A 24,983-nucleotide genomic window follows, 5' to 3' on the forward strand; every position below is an offset into this window, starting at 1 on the left:
AAGATATTTTTGTTAAAGTAATAAGGGAAAAGGAAAACATTGTATACAAAGGTAAAAAACCCCACTACTTAAAATGCTCTAAAGGTTTCTTTCTTCTGCTGTGATTTTTGTTGAAATTACAATAGTGATTTGCATAATGTTTACCAACATAGGTTTCCTCCCAAGGCATCTTTCAGGTTTTCAGGCTGGTGTGCCTGGTGTGAGATGGTATAGCCCCTTTGTCCCAACTGGTGCAATTTTTTTCAATTTATCACATGTATTGAAAATGTATACCTTAAATTCAGTGGCTATGCTATATTTTTTACCACTCTGTTTATCTCCCTTTGCTGTTTCTTCCTGTATCCCTGCCTTTTTCTGGTGTTTTGTGGAGGAAGGAAAGTCAAGAAAAGTCTTCTGTGTTTGGAATTCTGTCTTTGGTTATGGCACAAATAAGACTCAAATTAAATTGTAGAGACACTCATAGCTTACACTGTATTAAACTTGTCTGTATAATTAAGAATTTTTTTGTATGTTTTAGCAAATCTTAAAGCTAAATTTATTTAATTTGTCTGGCTGTTACTTCAGAATTGGTCAGTCTTTTCAAGGCCCGTGCAGTGCTTGTACTACATCCAAATATTTTAATAGAGCGGTCTGGTAGATAAAGCAATACTTCAGTTCCTATCTGGATAATACAAAAGCCGGTAAACACAGGAAATGGCAGTTTAGTTGCAACCCTGAGAGACTGTTTGTCTCAGTGACACACTTCAATTACAGTAAATGTTCTGTGTATGTTTCCACTTCTTAGTTGTACACAGCCTGTCACTTGTGCTTCATTCTTTTGCAGGCACTGACTGTTGAAGTACTCTGTCCACACACCTATTTTTCCATGCCTTAGCACTGCATTGAGCTCAGGCTAACACATCCTGCCTTTCAGGGAAGTCCATCAGCTCATTCTCAGCAGCACCTGAACAGAGCCAACAATAGTTCTGTGGGAGCAGAGTAAATTCATACAGGTTTAAGTCCAGGCAAAATGAGCTTCTCTGTTTCAAGTACACCATGTACTATCAGATCTATTATGGAGTGCTTGAAGGAAGATTTACTATATTCTTTGTAGCAAAGATGATTCCTTTCCAAAGATTGATCATGCCCCATAAAAAACTTGCTTATGAAAATAGTATCTGTGCTTCTCGCTTTGTCAAGATGCTGTTTGTAAATGCTCTAGAGCCTTCAGAGTGGTGCCCCATACGCTGTGCCCGAGAGCAAGCAGGGGAGGGTCACAGATGAAGCCATGAAGTTGTAGAGGATGTAGGCTCTATCTGTGCTGTCAGGGAGAAAGCAGACGAAGCCGAAGGGTCTGAGCAAAGGCTTTGAAACTTAGCCTGTGTTTTGTATCTCCTTGTGAGTACAATTTTAAATGTGGGTTGCCTGGCTTTGTAATCCTCACTCAAAAACTAACTCATCTGGAGAAATAAGAAAGCTGGATCACTTTTTCAGCACTCTTACCTTCATTTTCAGATAGTCCTCTTGTAAGACTTTTTTTAAAGAAACTGGATTCCTCAGCTGCATAAGTACAGTAAATCCAATTTGTTGCAGCTGCTTTAATTTCTCACTGAAAGGAAGTGGGAGATTAAAATTTAATCTTTGATCTTCTTGCTGAATTTCTTTCCTAGAATGTCAAAACTGAGAATGCTAATCCTTCTTTCCTTTTAAAGCTTTCATGTTTCCTTACTATCAAACCATAATGCACATTAGCCACGCTTTTATTTGTAGTGCTTCCTGTATGTCCTCTGTCTCCCTCAAGTTTGCAGCTGCATTTTTAAATCCTTAATATTGCAGTCTGGTCCATTTTCAGCTCCTTTTCTTAACTTGTCTTTTTTTTTTTTAACAGTGTAGAAAAAATGTTGCATATTTTGACAGGTGTTAAAACTGTTTTGCTTAGTGTTTTCGATTTTGGTTTTGTGGAATTCTTTGTTTTGAAGTTTGTAATAGTGTACTCCTGTTTTACAAAGGTGTGTGGGTAGACAGCAAGAAGGGAAGTTCTGTTTTCAGTGAGGTGGAAACCTGTGAAGACATGGGAGTTTCCTTTTTGCTTAAAAGTATAACTAGGAAAAGTTCAGGTGGGTGTAGTACATGGACAGGCAGACTCCTGCAATTCAGAATGGAGCATATAGTGTGAGGCACAGCAAAGAAATACACAGAATTAAACAAAATTGCAACCAAGCCTCTGATATCACAGAGGACACACTATTCTTAGAATCCAGAGGGATTGCATACGTTTCTCGAACAGCAGGAATCCAAAAGTTTCTGGATTGATAGCAGCATGAAGAAAATAACTCTGCAAGGTGTAGTAGTTAGGGAGGAATTTATTTTTAAACCCTCATATTTTAATATCTCATTCTGAACTTTTTAAAAGGGGGTTTAAAAGGTTTCTATTAAACCTTAAATTTTAAATAAGTTAAAAGTTTTTGAAGTTATTGGTGTCTTCAAGGGCAAGATATGTTGGTATATTTACAGCGAAATGCTGTCTGACTCCAAAGTGAAAAAATACTCGTTTTTGTAAGGAGTCTCCCCTCTCTGCTCTTCTTTCCTTTTTTTTAAATTTGTTTTTTTCTTTTTTTTTTTTCCCTTTCCTTTTTTTTTTTTTTCTCTTGGTGGGTTAGAGAATCATAGGGACTTTCCTTTGACCATTTTGCTCACTTAATGACATTAGCATGGCAATGTGTCCCCTTTTCTGTGTCTGTAATGTGTAATACTAAAATCTGTTTTTATAGTGGCATCCTTTCTCTTTTCTCCTGTAGCTACGCTTCTACGGATAAAGGGTTGCATAAAAGTATCAAGCAAGAAAGCTTTATGTTATTTGAACATTAGCACTCCATGCATTCCAAATTCCAGAATTTTTATCCAGTGTAGAATAATAAGATTAGGAGCAGGGGAAGTAAGGCCTTTCTGAATAATAATGAGAAGCATTGAACCTTTGAGGGCCTCAATACAGTGCAGTTGTAAATGATGTGCATTCCCAGTAGGACAGCATATTGTATGGATCATAGAGTTTCTTCCTCTGTTAGTATTACCTGAACTTAACCTGAACTGTGGCAAAGAATACTTGCTTTGACATAGTAATGCTAAGGGACCTATACAACAAACATCAATGTTTTCCTCTTAATTCCACAGAGAGAATTATGTCATGTCTAGAGCAGGTGAACCTGAGGCTTTGATTTCAATAAGAGGGTTTGAATATCTTGATACTCACTGAGAATGGAGGGGATAGAAAAAAAAAAAAATGTCAGCTAAAAAACAGGGTACATCAATCCTGGTGCATGATCATTAACTCCTGGAGTACAATCGTAAGAGACTGAATTTGATCTCCTTGTGTTTTACCCATTTAAATAAATAAATTTGCATTGCCATTTGCTTCTAAGAGTCCCAATATTTCTTGCTTCATTTCTTAAACCTCATATTCATTTACTGTAGATTTGCTTCTATATTCTGGAAGATACTGATGGGAAAAGCTAGTATTTGATAGTGCCTATAAACAAATGAGAAGAGTTGAGCAGAAGTTATTTTTACATTTGTCTAGTATGTTCAATGCAAGCTACATGAAGTTCAATACCAAATTAAATGGACTTCAAATGACAAATAATAAAAATATAACCAATTTTCGTGTTCAGTACCAAATTAAATGGACTTTAAATGACAGATAATAAAAATATAACCAATTTCTGTAAGGGTGGAAGAATATTGCCAGGTTAGAATGGTGAGGAGAGGCTAATTCTGTATTTGCGGAGATATTACTTTATCATTGATATACTGAAGCAATCTCTCTAAGATTCTTTAGACAAAATAAATTGATATTTAAATTACCCTAAATTTCAGTTTTATTTGGCTATATTTATTGCTTTAAATAAATCAGATTGAGAATTAAGTTTCATCCAGTAAAAAGGAATAGAAAAATCCATTTTATACTTTCAAAACAAAATTAAAGGTTTCTCTAAAATACAAATAGTTTGACCAAATGAAAGGTGAGTTACAGGTCAGCATGCATACACACACAGTCACAGAAATGTTTGGTGGTTTTTTTAAAAAAAAATTATGCATGGTATTTGCACATTTAGGATACAGCTTAATTTTCTTTCTTTGAAATCCGCTTTTAAGGCTATAACTTTGTCTTGACTTTTTTTCAGTGTGTTGTTAAAATAAAACAGTTTAAAATATTTCTGGAAAGGCTTAAATTAAAAAAAGTGAAATGTCTGAAGTTATAACCAAGAAAATAGAGTGTAGTGTGTAACCTGATTTCTTGAGCAAGAAGCTTTTAGTAGCTGCCTTTCTATTTGGATAGCAAGTGGTTGACATTTAGATTGGTGCTTTTTCTGTTTGTCATTGAGATATTCTTATGCAACCACTTAATGTAATAAAATTTTCAGTATTTTGTTATCCAAACTATAACTCAAAGATTTTTACTTGCCACCTGTTTTCCCTTCCAGTTTCTCCATTTCTACTGTTCTTTTCTCTGTGTGGGGTTTTTTGTTTGGGTTTTTTCCCCCCTCTCTCCCCTTGGATCAGATTTTTGTCCTGCATTTTTTTCATTCTGGAATTGCCTTAGACTTTGAAGCTCTGTCTTACTGTTTGCATAGTTTGGTAGTTGTATTCATTCCCATTCAGCTACCAGGAAGAACTTAAGTTACTCATGGCTTGCTGCTTTTTCTTTTTCTTTTGCCCCCACCCCCGCTTTGTTGGTTTGTTTTTGGTTTTGGGTTTTTTTGTTAAAACCAACGTGGTCTTCTGTCCTTCAAAATAAGTCAACATTCCCGTATTCGCTTTTTTGTAATTAGAAACATGGCATTCTGAAGGAGCTTATATGCTGATTTTGGCAAATACTAGTCTATGTAGAAGATCCATCTTACAGTTATAATGTTGGTTATCTCTGCTGAAACTCTTGCTGGCTTAATATGTGAGTAGAAGTTTAAAAAAGTGGTTGTTCTGTCAACCCAAAGTTTACCCAACCATTTTGCAGTTGATACTGCTGTTTTCAGCGAATCCAAGGGAAGCATGTTAAAATGGCAAACAATTACTGAGAAGACCACTATTTTTGGTGAAGTTTTCCTGATCTGTTGTGAAGAAAGATCTTGATTTATTTTTTTTTTCCCACTGTCCCCCACCCCCATAGAAGTGTTCTTTTAAAAGGAATTCAGCTATAGACAGATAATTTGTGTTTACATGACTGACATGGAAAAAAAAAATTTCTTGACTGACAAGCTCTGTTTCAGGGGATATTTTCTAAAGGCAAATTTGATAATGTGTCAGAAAAGCTCTCTGCTAACAGTTCTTCATTTTGCAGCAAAAGAATCTTGTAGTCAAACTGAATTAAAAGCTGCTTCTTTACTTTTTTAATAGTTTGGTTGCTAGTCCAATATTTTTCTTGTTTTCAGTCAAGACCTACTATCTGGGGGAAATGGCTGTGTTGTGCCTGTTATCCTCCAAAGAATCAGGCCTGGTTATTTGTCCAAGGACATGAAGAGCGTCAGTCATGCGCCACAGTAGTATTTTAATGAGTACACACAAAATTAATGTGTTGTAGTGTGTTTTGATCCATTTTGGATGTCTGTATTCTGCAAAAAATCTCCAGCGTAATTAGAGTAGAACTCAAGAGTCAGGCTACCGGTATTTCTGCCAATGTGTGCTTATCCAAGTTACTCCAAAGGTCAAGGAGATCAAAGGCTCTATAAAACTGATGACCGCAGTTTTTTTACTGGAGGATATATTTGAAGATCTCTAGGAGATAACAAACGAAGACTAAAAAGACTGCTGAAGAAGCTTCCAGGGGATCTGTTCTGTGGCACAACTAAGTACCATTGCTGTGACACACGAAGATCTGTTGGCCAGTCAGAAAGAGTAAGAAAATGTGGTGTGGTAGGACATGCCTGCTTTTTTTCACTACAGCGGCTGCCTTTAGAAAGTCTGCTGGGATCTAATTGCTCTGGCATCTAATTTGGGGAATACTGTGTCTGTGCACAGGGCACAAACCAGAGAGAGGTGATATATTGCAGCATCAAAATCTACTGGTAAGTAACTCATTTTCATACCTGCTGATCTAATTTCTCAAAGTCCAATGACATACCAGTCCAGACAGCTCACTGTCTTGCTACAGTACTGACAATTTGAGAGTTCCCTTTTATTTTAGAGTTGCTCTTACAGATTTTAGTTATATTCATGTATGCTATCAATTTGAGTTTGCATTCCATATTTCCTGTCCTAAATAAAAGTTTTTAAAGCTTGTTCTTTCTTGTTCAAATGTTATTATTTTTTTTAAGCTTTTATTTTCATTTTTACTTTTCACTACTCAGGTAGTTCTTGAACTGGAGTACTCATCTGATAGAATTCCCTTTCTTAGGGAATTAGTCTGTTTGGTTTATTTCCTGTCTTCATCTGCTGGTAGGAGGGCAAATTGCCAACTGGACTGGCATTTTCTGGATTTGGAGAAATTAAACTTGCAGGTAAGAAATTATTGGTTTTTCATAGGTATAATTCGAAACAGAACTGAGTTTTTGTTTATTAACCAAAAAAATCTGTGTAAATGGGTCTTTCAGAATAGGCTTCCAATGGCATAAATCTGGATTTGATCCAGGGGAAATTGGAAATCCAATTGTCCTGGTTTAGCCAGGATAGGGTTAAGTTTCCCCAGCAGTGGGGGGGAAGCTGTAGCCGGGTTATTCATATGTCATGCTGACGTCACATCCTGGCGCGAGCGCGGGAAGAATCGGTGATCGGGTGGGTTGGCGCAGCCGGTTCTCTCGCTGCTGTGTCGGTATATACTTTGCTCTGTTCATTGTTATCACTGTTATTGTTATTGTTTGTTGTGTTGCTATTGCACTGTTGTATTAAACCTTTCCTTATCTCAGCCCTGGGGCTTTGTATTTCACTCCCTTTGTGGGGGAGGCAGTGGCTGCGTGGTCTCAGACCCTGGCAGGGGCTAAACCACCACAACTTTGGTGCCCAACATGGGGCTGGAGAAGGCTGAGATAAGGACAAAAGGAGAAGGTGTGTTAGAGCAATCTGTTAGGTGTAATATTTTTTTTTTCTGTTTTTATTTGTATTGTTTGATAAGAAACGTTTGCAATGCTGGCCAATTTGCTTGAGTGGTGGGGCTGGATTAATCCTTATATCCCCTGTGTGTTCCCAGTGCTGGTGTTTGTTGGCGGTGGAAAATGTGCCAAGGGACTTGTTTTGCTGTACTGGTTACTGTCTGCTTATAATGGGCTCGTATGGCTGCTTGTGGAGGTGAACCGGTACCTGTTTGCTGCCTGGTCTTTTGTTTGGGGTCTCACCCCCTCTGTGGGTGAGCCAGGGGAAGAGATTCTCTCGGTTTTTGAGAGTTTCAGCTATCCCTGGAGCACCCAGGCCAGTGTGCTTGTGGCACTGTTCTTTCTAAATGTCTGCCAGATCTTGTTTTGGGCCATGCGGTACTTCTCCAACAATAGCACCACCCGGAAACCTGCCCTGAGGGCAGATAGTTATAAATGGCTAGGTATGTGGGAGAAGATGGGCAAGTACCTGAGTGAGTGGTCACCCCCAACGTTCTGGGATTTCACTCCCGAACAAATGCAGAGTCCTGATAAACTGGTGGAGTGTTTGGAAAAGGTGTGCTGCCAATCTGACAAACCCCAGGAGATGCAACTCGCTGCGATGTGCTGGGGGCTTGCCCATGCTGACCGCATCGCCCTTAACACTGATCACTGCCCTCAAGGGGGAGAAAGAGCTGCAGGGTCTGAAAGTGAACTTACTGGTGCAGCAGCTGGGCCAGGGGGACAGGCAGTGCCAGTACCAGTCGCCTCCACCAGCACAGCAGCTGAGCCAGAGGGACAAGCAGTACCAATATCAGTTGCCCTGATACGGAAAACCAAATATACCAAAAAATCCCCTCGCGATGTGCAGGGTGATAATGAACCAGGCCCATCACGAGAGCAGGAGGAAGAGCCGGAGGTAATCATCCAATCTCTATCCCTCAGTGAGTTGTGAGATATGCGGAAGGATTTTAGCCACAGTCCAGGCGAGCAAATTTGCACCTGGCTGCTCCGATGCTGGGATAGTGGAGCTGCTGGTTTGGAATTGGAGGGGAGAGAGGCCAAGCAGCTGGGACCTTTAGCAAAACAGGCTGGTATTGACAAGGCAATAGGGAAACAGGCTCAAACCCTCAGCCTTTGGAGGCGACTCCTGTTTGGTGTAAGGGAGAGGTGCCCCTACAAGGATGATGTTCTATGTCGGTTAGGCAAGTGGACCGACATGGAGAAAGGCATTCAAAACCTCAGGGAAATGGCTGTGTTTGACATGATCTATGGTGATCTGAATGATGAGCAGTCACCAATGGATCCAGATCAGGCCCCTTGCACACAGTTGATGTGGCGGAAGTTCCTGCAAAGTGGACCAGAGGGACATTCCAAAGCATTAGCAGTAGTGTCCTGGTGGCGAGACACCCAGACTCAGACAGTGGACGAAGTGATTATCCAGCTCCGGCAATATGAGGGAAGTCTCCCTTCCTCCCAACATGCTTTGGTTTCAGCTGTAGAGGAACTGTCTCAGAGGCTCCAGAAAGTGGAACAGGACATGTCCTATGTTCCACCTGCACGGGCCAATGTCTCAGCTATTAGAAGCAGGCGCTTCCCCACTCAAGAGAAGGGCAGTGGAAGACACACACCACAGGGCACCCTGTGGTTCTTCCTCCGCGACCATGGGAAAAACATGAGAAGGTGGCATGGACAGCCCACTTCCGCCCTAGCTGCACGAGTACAGCAACTGAAAGGGAAGACCACCATGAAAGGGGAGTCTTCCAAGAGAGATGCAGCTCCAGTGTCTAGTCGGAAATCCCCCAGACAGAATAGAATGGCCGACAGTATGCTTGACCCTCTTGAGGGGACCAGGAAGTCATTCTTGCAGGAGTCACTCTTAGATCAAGTGAGTGATGGTGAGCAGGATTAGAGGGGCCCTGCCTCCAGCCAGGTGGAGGAAAGGGATAATCGGATTTACTGGAAGGTGTGGATCCGATGGCCTGGCACATCAGAACCACAAGAATATAAGGCCTTGGTAGACACTGGCGCACAGTGCACCATGATGCCATTAAGCCACAGTGGGGTCGAATCCATCTGCATCTCCGGAGTGACAGGGGGGTCCCAACAACTGACCCTATTAGAAGCTGAAGTAAGCTTAACTGGGAAGGACTGGCATAAGCACCCCATTGTGACTGGCCCAGATGCCCCGTGCATCCTAGGTATAGACTACCTCAAGAGAGGGTACTTTAAAGACCCAAAAGGGTACCGGTGGGCCTTTGGTATAGCTGCCTTGGAGGAGGTTGAGCAATTGTCCACCTTACCCAGCCTCACAGAGCACCCCTCGGTGGTGGGGTTGCTTAAGGTTGAAGAGCAGCGAGTGCCAATTGCCACCAAGATGGTGTACCGGCGGCAGTACCGTACTAACCGAGATTCCCTGGTCCCCATCCATCAGCTGATCCGTCGACTAGAAAGCCAGAAGGTGATCAGCAAGACTCATTCACCTTTCAACAGCCCTGTATGGCCAGTGAGAAAACCTAATGGCGAATGGAGACTAACCGTGGACTACCGTGGCCTGAATGAAGTTACGCCAGCGATGAGTGCTGCAGTGCCGGACATGCTAGAGCTCCAGTATGAGCTGGAGTCGAAGGCAGCCAAGTGGTACGCCACGATTGACATCGCTAACGCGTTTTTCTCCATTCCAATAGCACCAGAGTGCAGGCCACAGTTTGCATTCACTTGGAGGGGTATCCAGTACACCTGGAATCGATTGCCCGAGGGGTGGAAACACAGCTCCACCATTTGCCATAGACTGGTCCATACTGCACTGGAGAAAGGTGGGGCTCCAGAACACCTGCAGTTCATTGATGATATCATTGTATGGGGGGACACAGCTGAGGAAGTCTTTGAGAAAGGAAATAAGGTAATTGAAATCCTCCTGAAGGCTGGTTTTCCCATCAAGTGACAGAAAGTTAAGGGGCCTGGAAGGGAGGTTCAGTTCCTAGGAATAAAATGGCAAGATGGGCGTCGCCACATCCCAATGGAGGTGATAAACAAGATAACAGCCATGGCCCCACCAACCACCAAAAAGGAGACTCAGTCTTTCCTGGGCGCTGTGGGGTTCTGGAGGATGCACATCCCAAACTACAGCCTGATTGTGAGCCCTCTCTACCACATAACCCGCAAGAAGAACGATTTTAAATGGGGCCCAGAGCAACAACAAGCCTTTGAACAAATTAAGCAGGAGATTACCCAGGCAGTGGCCCTCGGGCCAGTCCGGACAGGGCAGGAGGTTAAGAACGTGCTCTACACTGCAGCCGGGGAGAATGGCCCTTCCTGAAGCCTTTGGCAGAGAGGGGGAATCCCGAGGCCGACCTCTAGGCTTTTGGAGCTGGGGATACAAAGGCTCTGAAGCTAACTATACACTGACTGAGAAGGAGATACTGGCAGCGTACAAAGGAATTCGAGCTGCCTCAGAAGTGGTCGGCACTGAGACACAGCTCCTCCTGGCACCCCGACTGCCGGTGCTGGGATGGATGTTCAAAGGAAAGGCTCCCTCCACACATCATGCAACAGATGCCACGTGGAGTAAATGGGTTGCGTTGATAACACAATGGGCTCGAATAGGGAACCTCGACCCCCCAGGATTAGTAGAAATGATCATAAACTGGCCAGAGAGCAAAGATGCTGGGATGTCACCAGAACAAGAGGTGAAACATGCTGAGGAGGCCCCACCATATAACGAGCTGCCAGAGGAGGAGAAATGATACGCCCTGTTCACTGATGGGTCTTGCCGCATTGTGGGAAAACATCGATGATGGAAGGCTGCGGTGTGGCATCCCACACGAGAAACCACTGAAGCTGTTGAGGGACAAGGTGAATCGAGCCAGTTCGCAGAGGTGAAAGCCATCCAATTGGCTTTGGAGATTGCTGAGCGAGAAAAGTGGCCGAGGCTCTATATCTACACTGACTCGTGGGTGATGGCAAGTGCCCTGTGGATGTGGTTGCAGCAATGGAAACAGAACAACTGGCAACGCAAGGGCAGACCCATCTGGGCTGCTGAAGTATGGCAGGACATTGCAGCCCGGGTGGAGAACTTCGTTGTGAAGGTGCGCCATGTGGACGCCCATATACCCAAGAGTCGAGCCACTGATGAACATCAACACAACCAGCAGGCAGACCAAGCTGCTAAGATCGAAGTGGCTCAGGTGGACTTGGACTGGCAGCGTAAAGGTGAACTGTTCATAGCCCGGTGGGCCCATGAGACCTCGGGCCACCAAGGCAGAGATGCAACATACAGGTGGGCTCGAGATCGAGGGGTGGACCTCACCATTGACACCATCGCAGAGATCATCCATGGATGTGAAACGTGTACTGCAGTCAAACAAGCCAAACGGGTGAAGCCCCAGCGGAATGAAGATCGATGGATGAAATATAAATATGGAGAGGCCTGGCAGATCGACTACATCACACTGCCACAGACCCGCCGAGGCAAGCGCCACGTGCTCACAGTGGTGGAAGCAACCACTGGGTGGCTCGAAACTTATCCAGTGTCCCACACCACCGCCTGAAATACCATCCTGGGCCTTGAAGAGCGAGTCCTGTGGCAACACGGCACCCCAGAGAGGATTGAGTCGGACAATGGGACTCACTTCTGAAATAACCTCATAAATGCCTGGGCAGAAGAACACGGCATCGAGTGGGTCTACCACATCCCCTACCATGTACCAGCCTCTGGGAAGATCGAGCGCTACAATGGACTGTTAAAAACTACATTGAGAGCAATGGGGGGTGGAACCTTCAAACACTGAGACACACATCTGACAAAGGCCACTTGGTTAGTGAACACAAGAGGATCTGCCAATCAAGCTGGCCCGGCTCAGTCAAAACTTCCACGTGTTGTGGACGGGGATAGAGTCCCTGTGGTGCGCATGAGGGACCTGCTGGGGAAAAATGGTCTGGGTTAGTCCTGCGCCAGGCAAAGGCAAACCCATCCACGGGATTGTTTTTGCTCAAGGACCTGGGTGCACCTGGTGGGTGATGCAGAAGGATGGAGAGGTTCAATGCGTACCACAAGGGGACTTGATTGTGGGTGAAAACACACCGTGAGTTATACTGTGCTTTTGTTAATTTTTCTTTGTCAATGCTAATTGCTAAATGGCAGCTGGATGTGACGCACATAGTATAGAATAAAGGGGTGGATTATGTCCTGGTTTAGCCAGGATAGGGTTAAGTTTCCCCAGCAGTGGAGGGGAAGCTCCAGCCGGGTTATTCATATATCATGCTGACGTCACATCCTGGTGTGAGCGCGGGAAGAATCAGTGATCACGTGGGTTGGCGCAGCCGTTCCTCTCACTGCTGTATTGGTATATACTTTGCTCTGTTCATTGTTATCACTGTTATTGTTATTGTTTGTTGTGTTGCTGTTGCACTGTTGTATTAAACCTCTCCTTATCTCAGCCCTGGGGCTTTGTATTTCACTCCCTTTGTGGGGGAGGGGCAGCGGCCACGTGGTCTCAGACCCCGGCAGGGATTAAACCACAACACCAATCTAGCTGAAATGAGACCAGAAATTTGGTAGTTACCAAGAGAAGGCTTTTCTATATTAGCTTGGACTCAGCTTGAGATTAATTTTTATTTACTTATTTATTTTTAAATTCCCAGAGGTAGTATAGTTACAGTATACTAAGTGACCATCATTGTTATATCATTTCTGCTTTGCATGCAGGAACCCCACATACAGGTAGTCTTTTGTCCCCATCCCCCACTATGAGTGAGTGAATCAAGTCAGGTCACACATTCAAGATGCAGAAGTCTTAGATGTATTAATTCAAAAGAGTAAATTCTTATCCTTTTGAGAGGTAGCTGAGCTGCCAAAAGCAATGCTAGTGCAAACAGAACTGTTTGTGGAGTTACCTTATGGATTAAATTTAAAACAAACAAACCAACAAAACCCAAACGGCTTTAAAAAAAAATAAAATTGAACATTTCAATGATCCATTTTCTGAGTGGCTCCTACCTGACTATACCAGAACAACTGAAAGGGCAGCATACTGTGAAGCAGGGATGGAAATGAGCAGTAATTTGTCAATTGCAAGTTTATTATTTCATATGTACCATACATAATTATATTCATGTGCTTAATAAATAATGTTGAAATAATAAATTATGAAATAAACATCTCAAAAATGATAAAAGTTGAGGAAATCAGCAAGTAAATATTTTGGAGAGTACCTGACAAAGACAGGGCCAGCGAACACTAGTGGAGGAGGATGTTTGTCAGAAGACTTCACTCATCTCACTTTTCCCTCCTTCTTAAATACACAATTAAAGGACTGAAAGTCAAAAGCATGCAGAGACATTTCTGGAATAGTTATATAAACCTGATGTTAATGCTCTGGCTGTTGCTGCTGTTCTTGAATAAAAGAAAGTAAATTTACAGGCCTGGAGGGAGTGTATGTATCTGCAGTTCAAGCAGACACTTATTTCTAACTTGGGAGTATGTTAGTGTTGATTAGTTAATCAATCATCAGTATTCTTTTGTAATAGACAGGAAATCATTAGCAGGATATTTTTACTGCATACTTTTTTTTTGTTTTCTATGAAGAGCTTAATTTAAATAGTAGTTCCTGATGTAGAAAATAAAAAATATAAATGTAAGCAAAATATTTCTTAGTTTTTATATATGTATTCTAGTATGAACATGATGTTCTCATCTCTTGCTGCTTGTTTTTCCTAACAAATTGTTAGTTGCAGTAGTATTTGAATTTGTGTGATGTTTTTCTTTTTTTAGACATTAAGAAAAAACCACCACAATTTAAACGTCATAACTTAAACAGGGTATCCTGGGCTAACATGGTGGGACTGTGTGTATTATATATATGCATTATGAAAAAATTTATGCCATGAAGTAATACAAAGGATATTTGGTAATTTTAAAAGCAATTTTTTGAAAATACTTCTGTCTCCAGCGTCACCAATGCCTCTCTCCTGTAATAAATCCCAACGAGCATTTTGCTGGGTTTGCCTCACGATTTTTCACTATGAAAATAGCAATTCAGCAATTACTTCCAAAGGAATTAGAAATATTTTTTCTCTGCCTGCTATCTCTTCACTATTTCTGGATTATTTTTAAAATGCTTTTCAGATAAACATGATAAACATTTATCTTATAAAAATATTTGTTGGGGTGAAGACTGTTCAGGGCACAAATGTTGAAAGCAGGAGAAAAATAATTGTTTTCTTTCTGCAGATCACAAAAGAGAGCTTCTACTTTTGCCAACATGATTACAAAGAGGTGGAAATGATTGTAGTGTGGATGGTAGGGGCGGAATTCACAGGCTTTCAGACAACCAAGAGTTTTCATGCCTAGGTTAGGTGATGTACCATACCAGCTTAACCTCCCTCATAATAAATTCTTACATATTCTCCCTACTCTACACAAAACTTTCTGCACTTGCAGTCTCACCGTGTTAGGCCAGGATACCTTAATCAAGCCATCTCTCACACACTGCCTTTCTTTCATTCAAAAAATAATCGTACAGTCTCTTAAGGTCCACTGTATTCTCCATGTACCAACTACCTTTCTGAGATTATTACATTTAGAAGCCATTGCTTTTATCTTCTTTTTGATTTTCAAGTTTTCTATTTCCAGTCTGAAGAAAAGGAGTTAACAGCTTGTATATGCTCATTTGCTTGTTTTCACTCAAACTTGATTGTATTTACTTCTTTTTTAACTTCCCCTATAGTAAACCCTTTTGTCTCTCCTACTTTTCCTCCTCTCTTTTTGGAATGTGCTCGCTTTTACTCCTGTATTAAATGGCTTAAAATATTGTGTACAAACCTTATCTTGCATCGTCTTTAAATCATCACAGCTACAAAACCAATGGAACAATATTTTATTGTATTATATTTAAAAATAGAACTGCATACTTGTGATCTTCAGTGTTATTCTTATGATGTATTACAGATTTTGTTCCGTTTAAGTTATGCTCATAAGTTATGAGGTAATATCCTTCATAAACTCTAGGCTTTGAGTCTTGGTCTCCAGGCGTTCAGGTCATTCTGTTTTTCAGCTGGTGTTTCTCGCCAGCGGTTCATTCTCAGGAACAAAAGCAATAGAATAAAATCATTTGTACATAGACCATTCCAGTTCAGTATGTTTTACTACAGACCAGCATTTTCATATATAAGCTTATATATTGCATTACGTTATTTTTATCTGAACTTTTGGTAACACTCTTGAAATATTTCCCGGTCAAGGCCCAAAGAGTTTAGTAGTTTATTTTTTCTATGTGTGTAGATAACAGAAAACATTCATTTTACTCTTGAATATTTTGTGAAACTTGTAAATTTCACTAATATCTCTATTTGCCATTTGTACCTCTTCAACAATTCTTCATTTCTTATTTTTGCTCTATGAAGACTTTATTCTAATTTTTCCTCTGAAAGCTTTTATATGCCAAACTTATTTTGCTATACTAGCAGATGATACGTTTTAATAGTAATATTTGGTTAAGCAGCCTGAGAGTATAAACATATAGAGGAAACTCATAATCTTCATTGCACTCATTGTGATCATTAAGAAAAGTCCTACTTCGAACTCTGCAATATCACAGCCTAGAGTTGGCCAGCACTAGTTACAATGCTTGCATTCTGAGGAACAAGAGTGCTACTGTAGAAATTCAATCTGCCTTGGTTAAAATAAATTGCTGTCTTTTGAGAGCTCTTAACTTTAGAAAGAGCTCCTGTTGTCTGACCAAGAGCAGGACAACACTCAATCTTGTGCAGCGTTTTTTCACATTGAGCATTTTGATATATGTATGCTTTTTTCATTAAACTTGATCATATTTCCTTCCTTTTTAACTTATTTCTATAGTAAATGCTTTTGTCGCCATTTCTTTTACTCTTCCTGTTTTTGAGTATTTGTAGCAGGATCATTTTTGCCTCGTGGTGATTAAGAGTTTGAGGCTGATGTATGCTGTGTAGATGTGGCACTTACAGACATGGTTTAGTGGTGGACTTGGCAGTGTTAAGTTTATGGTTGGACTCTATGATCTTCCAACCTAAATGATTCTGTGATTCTGTGCAGTTTAGTACTTTGACTCTTAAAATAAGTCTGGTTAATATTCATAAATTGATACTGCCTTTGTTTATCTTGAGAGAATTGCTGTTTGCAAGCAGTGCCTTTAATAAGTCTTTGCTGCAGTGGACTCTCACGGTACTTTAAAAATGGCTGCAAGAGAGCAAACAGTAAAATAATCTGCAAGACTCAAAAAAATAGGTGATAAATACCAGCACCTGCTGTGAATATTCTGTCTAACTTCCTATTGTCTATATACTATTTTATATATACTGAATACTGTGTTTTGACTGATTTTATACATTTGAAGTTATTTTTACATATTTTTAAAGATTCAGAACAAAAGCATAGAAGTCCACACAGAAAGGGTGAAATTTCAGGTTGCTATAGGATAAAGATTTGTGGGAAAAGCCTCAACATAGAAACCTACATAATATGCCAAAATTTCACTATTAGCAACTTGTCTGTAGATGTGTGGTTTTGTCATCTTTGCTCAGCATGTTTATTTAATAATAACAACACTGCTGCTGAGTTGTGTGGTGGTAACATATAGGAGTTGTCCAAACAGGAATTTACACAAACCTGACACAGTGTTGTAAGTGTATGCATTTGCTTTTAGTTACTGTGTGCATAGTTGCTAATATAAACTGTGCCTTGTTATGAAGCTTCTATGAAAGCATGCAAGAAGTCCTTCTGAATAAGGAGGTGATGTAGTGTAACTGGCTAACCTCATAAGAACTTGCTAGATCACTGTTTCAGTTTCCTCAGATCAACAAGATGTACCCCATGGAATTAGGGGAATCACATGGGGAAGTGACTACTGGACAAGATACTTGAAATTGTCAAGAGCTTTGGGTTATCAAAGTGGTTATTCCTATAGACCCCTTAGAGAGGAGGGTGACAGGGGAGATCCCAGGGTAGAAAAGTTGATTTTCTACTTGCATGAACACTGGGGGAATTCATCATCTTGAGAAAAGTTTCTTGAAAATAGTTTTGTTTGCTGTGGTGCCTTACCACCTTCTCTTACAAAATTGCTGTGCATCTATCTCCTCTCTAAAAATTTCTTACTGAACTCGTCATTTTCTTTCCTTGTTTTGTGGGAAGTTTTGGCTCTTTGGTTGCTGTTACGTGCCCTTGTGAAACTGCTTGTCTAAGCAGTGCAGGTACCACCAGGATAAAAACTGTATTGTAAAAATAGACCTGTTGACAATGTTATCTGTGAATTCACATAAATGTATGTGTACCATGAATAATTATTTAATTTGCTGTGCAGTTTGGCATTTCAAATAACATGGCATTTGGCTTCAAACTCCTGAGTACATTCACTATGGAGATAAGTAACATTAGCTATTTGCTTCAGGTCACAGATAGTCAAACTTGTTGTAAAGCAACATTTTACTATTGCCTAATATTTTGTGGATTAGAGGATTTATGGGTTAACAAGCAATCTGACTTGTTTCTAGAATTATTCTACAGCAGTATTAAGTGTAGGTTGGAGGTTGTCTTGTACTACTGGAAAAAGGCTGATCTTGTCTTGGAGCCTGAAGAACCATGTACTTCCCTTATTTCTGTATGACTTGGGCAGATGATTGACAATATTGACACATTAGTTTCCTCATTTCTAGAATTTTAGAAAACTGGTCTGCTTCATGGGAGGCAAAACTAATTTGAACATGTAAGGTACTCAGTTAACACATTTTCTGTAATTTAAAAATCATAAATCACTAGAAACTGTAAGGCAGTAGAAAACAGAATAACTAGGTGTTATGTTTTACCTGGAAGCATATAATGGAGTTAACATGTCTGGTTCTTAGTTCATTCTGCAAAAGTATAGGGGGAGGAATTTCAAATTGAAAAAAAAAAAAAAAAATGGGAGGTGGAGGGAGGACATCACATTCCCATAGTTGGTTTGCAAAATAATTGGACTGTTAATTACCATCATGCTGGCAGAAAGAATCTTAAGAATGCAGTTGCTTTTTTTTATTGCTTTTGCAGAAAGATTCTCATTTCAACTTTCTTCTGTTCCTAAATACTTCTCGATAAATTTCTAAGTTGTTTCTCCTAGGAAAAATTAACAGTTTCAGATGCTTTATGAAAATTGCAATCTGTTGGTCACTTGAAGTAGAATGTCAGTGTGGTCAGGACTGTTTGTCCTGGTTTTCTTTCTGTACCTTAAGGAATTGCATTTAATAGACTGAGTTTTATTGCTTTTTGTATTCACAGGACTGTGCTAAAGAATAATGACTTGAGATCAAGACAAGAATTAACTACTCACCTCACCAATCAGTGGCCTTCCCCAGGAGCTCTGGATGTCAATGCTGTTGCCTTGGACACTCTACTCTATAGAAAGCACAATCAACAGTGGGATGAGTAAGTTGAATATTTATTTTGATTCACCTTTAGAGGAACAGGGAAACTCAAAATTATGCATTTCCCTTAGCATATTCTGAAAGGTATCCTATTGGAATTACTTGTTAGGATGTGCAAAGACCACCTGGCAAAAAAAATCAGTTTCTGTTGCCTACCATAAAAATTTCCTTCCTTTGGATTAATTTTAAAAAAATAAGAGGGAATGATTGCTTTAGGAAAAAAATGGTTTAGGAAACAAACAAAAAGGTGGTGTTTAAGAGAAGAAAGATTAACTGCCTGGGGTTTTTAGAAAACTTTTTAAGGTGAATTGAAGATATTGAGTTAGATCTTTAAATGTGTTACTATTAAGTATTACTTGCTTTGCAGGAAAAGTTTTCAAAGTCTGGACCAACTTTCAGCAGAAGGTAGTCTTTCTCAATCCTCTCTGGATCCAGGTCACTCACAGGATGGGAAGCAGGATGGAATGAACTTGTTAAATGAAGGTACCAGAGCCGGTCCAGTGGCTTCATTTTATTTTGTTCTTCATAGCTCTGCACTTCAGTCCCTGTAAGATTAATTTTCAATGTGAACAATGTATGCATTGAACGGCACATTGTTTTCATTTTTATGCACATTGTTTCAGTTTCCCTAAGTACTATACTTCAAATAAGTTTGGATTTATGAAGATCCGATCCCCCCCCCCCCCCAATTATAATACTTTGTGCTGTATTTAAAGCTAAGCTTAAAATATATTGCATATCTTCCTTCTCCGTCAGAGAACCAGAGACAGTTCAGTTACAAGGAGGATCTTCTGTCATCTTTCTGCTATAACTAACTTAAATCTTTTGAGCTCTTTAAGTTTCCTTTTTTGTTTCTTAAAAGGAGGATTAAAGGCACTGGATTTGCAACTACCACTGTCATGCTTACATCTTGCATTCAACATCTGTCTGTGGAGATGCAGCCTGACAGTGTTGCTGTTAACATAGAGAGAGGAACATGATATGAACCACGCTAGTATATAAATGTAATACACACACATCCCCTTTCAAAATCTGTACTCTCATCAAAGTTGAGCTGCTCCATCTTGTGGGCAATTGTGAAAAGCAGAAAAATGCTGGAAGACCTCTGAAATAGTACTATTTTGGTACAGGACATAAATTGCTATAAAAAATTCCTTTTGTATCTCATCAAATGTTAACTTTAAATAGACTTGACAATACAGAGCCTTAGTAGTTCGTAACTGTAGAATTTCTTGGTTTTAAAATATCACAGATGTGAAATTTACAACTTTTTAAAAAAACTGTAAACAGTCTTAAAATCTAAACTGTTTAAAGTTTTAGCTTAGAGAAAGTGAAATAGAATCAGCATGGCTATTATGAAGAGAGTTCTTGTGCAGATCTACTTTCAACTGCTTTTTTGCAATATTAATCATTTGAATTTATGCTTTGTCTTCTGTTCTGTAGATTAAAGTGTGGCAAAACTGCTGATAATAGTTTTAGGTTTTTATTTCAAGACTCTATCTTTAAAGGTAGCATAACATCTCACTTCTAGATTAGTGAGGTTCATCAGTACCTAAGCTTCAATGTAATTTTGTAAAATGATATATGATCCTGCTATTAAAATACCTCTGGTCTAACTTTCAGTATGGCAATCTTTAATTAAAAGATTAGAAGCAGTAAACATTCACATTACTATAAAGCCCACTCACATAGTCAGATTTTTAGTTTCACACTTACTGAAATCAAGGCCTGTGCCCAAACAGTGTTATACTGTTCTTTGTGTGGTTTATGATCTCAGATTGAATGCAGTCTTTAAAGGGTAGTTTTTATGGGAATAAAGATTTTTTTTTTTTTCTAAAAATGAAGATTTTTAAAAGAGTTAATCTAGTTCATTCTTTAGGGAAAGCTATTTGGTCACTTGAAAAAAGCTCAGTAGAGGTGAGACCTAAAATCTACTGGAAACTACTAATAAGGACCATAAATTGTGCAAGAGACTTACATCTCACTTTTTTTTTTCCATAACGAGTTGTTGGGCAGGGTGCAGTTTGGGTTGTTTGGTTTTTTCTTACATCCTTCTCATGAGAATAAAACTTTGCTGTCAGGAACAGGAGACACAATTTTAAGAAACACTACTTTATGGATATGATGGTAAAAAAAAAAATCTGGTAGACTGGCTTGTCAATAAAATCTTGTGCCTGTGACCTTTTTAAGCTAATTTTAATCTCTAGTTTAAGGTGATCTTTTCCATTCTGCAGGTGAGCCATGAGGAGGAAATAGGGAGATGCTGGTAGATCAAATTCTTTATAATGTAATTTATTAGTGGACTTTGCACAAAATAACTTGAACGGATATTCTGAGAAGGGAAGACATAAAATAAATAGAGGAATTGTGCAATGCAGTCTTATACCTGTAGGTATGTTTCATGTTAACTGTCAAGTGTGTTTGGGATGACAGGGCAGATACTCATGCTGCCACTCCTGCACTTTAGGGCTTTTTCCAATGGTCAGAGCCTAATGCACTTCAAATTGCCAAGGTTTAAAAAACAAAACATCTTTATTTTTAAAGAACTATATCCTGATTCCAGTTAATTCTACTCCTTTCTGAGGGATTTAAAATTAGATCTCTGGTACTGATGTTGCATTAGTAACATCACATCCATTTATATATAATTTACTAGACTAAAACCTGTGCTTGAATTAGTAACTTCAGTTCACGGGGCGGTCAGTGGAGCCTCTCAATCTCCTTCTGTAGGAGGCTGACTACAGCTCAGCCTGTAATGCACGGGTAGGGCTCTCTTCACCACCTGGACAGGGAAGGTGTGGCATAAATGATGTGTCTTCCTAATTGCATTTATGAAGTATGAGTGTGCTGAAGAAGTAACATGTAATGAAACAGGTTTTTTCCATTCCCTCGTTTTGTGGTCAGGTAATGTTGTGCTGTAAAAATTACTAGCTTAATTCTTGTTTTCCTTAACAGGAAAAGAAGACACTCCATCATTGCTTGGTCTTTGTGGCTCTCTTACTTCAGTAGCAAGCTACAAATCTCTCACAAGTCTGAAATCAAGTGAATATCTTGCAAGTCCCACAACAGAGATGACAAGTCCAGGCCTAACACCATCTTGAGATACACACAAGAAGGAAGAGCTTTGTGTTGTACACATTTGGTTTATGTTCCATAAAATGACTTGCAATGAAGACTGCTAGTTCCAAGTTAAAAAATAAGCTGCTTTATTTTTTCTTTTTGTGGTTAGCTGTTTAATTCACAAATTCTGTCACTTTTCATTCAAACTTTTTTCCCCCCAGAGGACTTTTCAAATTTTCTATTTTAGTCTTGAATTATTTAAAGCTCTTGGTCAGGTACAGGACATATAATCTGATGCTTATGACTGATTTTTAAAATTAAACAGTTGGAAATCAGTCCCCTACTTAACTGCCATGACCTTTGTTTCTCCATGCAATGGCCTGGCCCTACTCTAGCCATGGTGCTTCTCTACATTGCTTTAAGTATCTATCAACTCTGGCAGAACAGACAGGGAATCCTTAACACCAGTCTTTGTAGGCAAATAAATATTTTACCTAAAAATCCAGCTTTTCATCTGTGTATGTTGCATAGGACCTCAAATAGCATATTTAACCTATCAACAGCTCTTCTCGAGTTTACTCAATGTTAGATTTTGCATTCTTGTTAGTATCATGACACTTAGGAGATGTCTGAGTCGCACTGAAGAACCACACTGAAACACTCATATTATTCTTGAAGTTGCATGTGAATAACAAATGTAAATTGATCATCTAAATCAAGCGTACTTAGCAATTTGTAAACGTTGAGGAAACTCACTAAATGCTTTTGAGTGACCTGAGTTACAGATAATCGAACATTATACAAGAAATTTCTTCGTTCATTGGCCTTGCTGGAAAGATGGGGACTAAGGACGGTGGGGTTAGCACCTTGGGAAGTTTGGATTGTGTGATTATTGGCAAGATCCCAAAGAGAGTGAAAAAGGGGAAACAAAGACAATGTAATGACAGTTTTCTCATGTTAAAGATTTTTCTCATTCTTGTAGTAGTGCAATAGGTATTTTTCTTGATTAGGTAATACGACAGAACTTATATGAGTCAGTTTTCTCAAATTACTTGCCATTGATTTAAATTCCTGATAGGAAGAAAAAAAAAGAGACATTTTTTAAATGAAACTAACTTTCCAGATTACCCTACAGTTTCAAAGTTTGCAAATTAATTTTTGAATTGCAAACTATATTCTTAATTCTTTGTAAGATACAATGGATCCTTTATGAATTTTGCTAATCAAGGTAGTGCTTATCAGTATGATTAGTAACTTTTTAAACAAAACTTAAATGCATGTAAGTACGTTGTATTTATAAGTGCTAGGGAAAATGCTTTTTTGTGCCAAAGAAGTTTCATAAATTGTTTACATGAGTAGCTGCAATACAAGACAGATTTTTAATTATTGCTTACTCTTAGGTGTTTACCGTATGTCACTACACTCTGTACAGTTTTAGTTGATTTGCCTCTTGTAATGGTACCTTGGCACTACTACTACAATCTGGTCATCTTAGGGTGGGCTTGAAAGAAAGAGGATTTATTCTTACTTTACTAAAAACTACAGGAAATGTTTAGCCATTGTAAGTATGAGGCTACGCATCTCTAGAACTCAAGGCACTGTTGGATTTAGCTGGAGGAGATTCAAGATACATCTCCTCAACTCTCCAGTTCACAGTGCTGGGGGTCACTGCATCCATGGCAGGGTAGACAACTACTGATGCCGTTTTAATAAGGATTTTTAAAGCAGTTTAGCAAAATCCACCAAATCTTGTCTTTCAAGCCCTCATGTACCCACCCAGTTAATTTCTCTGTAATAAACTCTGACCATTAAATCCTTTCATACGCTGTCAGAATGTCCATTACTTCATATAACTTTTTTTATCATATTAAGCACCTGTTCTCTCATGGCAGTTGAGTAACATTATATTTGTAAACTAGAGATGCGTTTTTACTACAAATACAGTGAGGGAATCCAGATTCCACAAGTTAACATTCTCCATCAAGGTACAGTGATTGAATTCATCATCTTTGCTGTTAAACACTTCTACATCCCACTGCATCAGTATTTGGAGGGGGCTATAGCCATGATCTTCAGTCATGTTTGCTGACGGCTCTTTTCTTGGAGCTACTGGTGTGAAATTCATGTGTCATTTAACTGAAGTCTTTTATGTAGTCTGACACCACTGTGAGTTTCCGGGTGTCATTTTGTGCATGGGAAATCAGTTTTGTGTGTCTTTCTCAGTTCTAAACATTAATCATTTTTCAAAAAAAATGAAAATGCCAAAACTGTTTTGTTGCCTTGACGTTCCATAAATGTTGCATGTAAATTAAACATTTTGTATCATCACTAATTACTATTTTTTGTCTCTGTTTTAATCATACAGGATAAAAAAAAGACTATTTGGCAAATTGCAGTATTACTGAGCTTATAGCAAATTCTTTTCTTGCCAAACACAGAGGCTTTGGTTTTGTTGCTGTACTTCATTCAATGAGGTCCAAAAGATGCTGTTACTTTCTTTCTCTTTGGCCTTATTATGAGGTGGTTGTGCAAAATTACTTTGAAAATCCCTGTGGGGGAACAGCATCAAACATCTCCTTTGGCAGTACCTCTTGCCTTCACCGTGTGCTGTAACTTTGCACTTAACGTCTTTACAACTAGAGCATTTTTCAGTGTGTAATGGATTTTCACCAAGGCCAAACATATGCTGGGACACCTTCTTCATAGCAGAATAGGGCTGAAGTCCATTTCTTGGGTAAAACACACCTGGAAGTTGGTGTCTTAATGACCTGACTCCTGAGTTGCTTTTGTACCAGCACACCCGTCATTAAAATATGCAAAAAATAAAATTCAACCACTTTATTGAAAATGCATGGAAGAAGAGATATAGTGAGGGTAGTTAAAAATAATTTAAATTTTAAAAAATCAGACAGAGGAAGCTCTGCTTCAAAAATCAAGTGCCTGGTTGCACCAGGGGAGGTGCTGCAACTGTTCAGGCCATGAGTGTGCAGCACATGGTAGCAGACGGGGGCTGCATCTATAGTAGTAAACTAAATGTGCTGTTCCCTTCAGACAGATGCATGGCTGAGTCAAACTGGCATGGAACCACCTGTGTTTATGCCAGCAAACTTGGCCTTTAAAACTGGGTGCTCCCTCCAAACTGTGTGTGGGGAATGCTCCCCGGAGGGAGCCTGGCCCTGCCTTGGTGCTTCATGATGGTGACAGCATGCAGCTCCCAAAACCACGCGAGGGAGCATTCCTCCAGAGCACCTGTACAGTGCCTGCCTGGGGCTGCTTTCATTTCTTACAGCGTTACCTTAACTACAAAGCCGCTGCAGCACCTACCAACATATTCACCATGCTCTCTGGGTTTCTAATGAGCATGATGTACTTCTTCCAGTTTGACCTAAAGCAGTTTTCGTTTTAAATAAACCTGAGAAGAAGCCGAAGACTATTTTATAATGTGCATATACACAA

At 39.7% G+C, this 24,983-nt stretch overlaps 1 protein-coding gene across 2 annotated transcripts in view; it reads left to right on the top strand.

Annotated features, from left to right (window-relative positions):
- RUNDC3B (RUN domain containing 3B) overlaps positions 1–23,859 on the top strand; it is a 62,510-nt gene extending 38,651 nt beyond the window's left edge. Inside the window, exons 9-11 of one of the 2 annotated variants that reach the window (XM_074835019.1) lie at positions 18,322–18,468; positions 18,835–18,950; positions 21,423–23,859. In XM_074835019.1, coding sequence (XP_074691120.1) covers positions 18,322–18,468; positions 18,835–18,950; positions 21,423–21,568 — 409 coding nt within the window. In that variant the 3' untranslated portion in view covers positions 21,569–23,859. Of the gene's footprint in view, positions 1–18,321; positions 18,469–18,834; positions 18,951–21,422 lie in introns of those variants that run through there. The other variant, XM_074835024.1, reaches the window with a different exon arrangement.
- The last annotated feature ends 1,124 nt before the right edge of the window (positions 23,860–24,983 follow it).

The sequence above is a fragment of the Strix aluco genome, chromosome 1 (genome assembly GCF_031877795.1).
Source record: "Strix aluco isolate bStrAlu1 chromosome 1, bStrAlu1.hap1, whole genome shotgun sequence".
Lineage (NCBI taxonomy): Eukaryota > Metazoa > Chordata > Aves > Strigiformes > Strigidae > Strix > Strix aluco.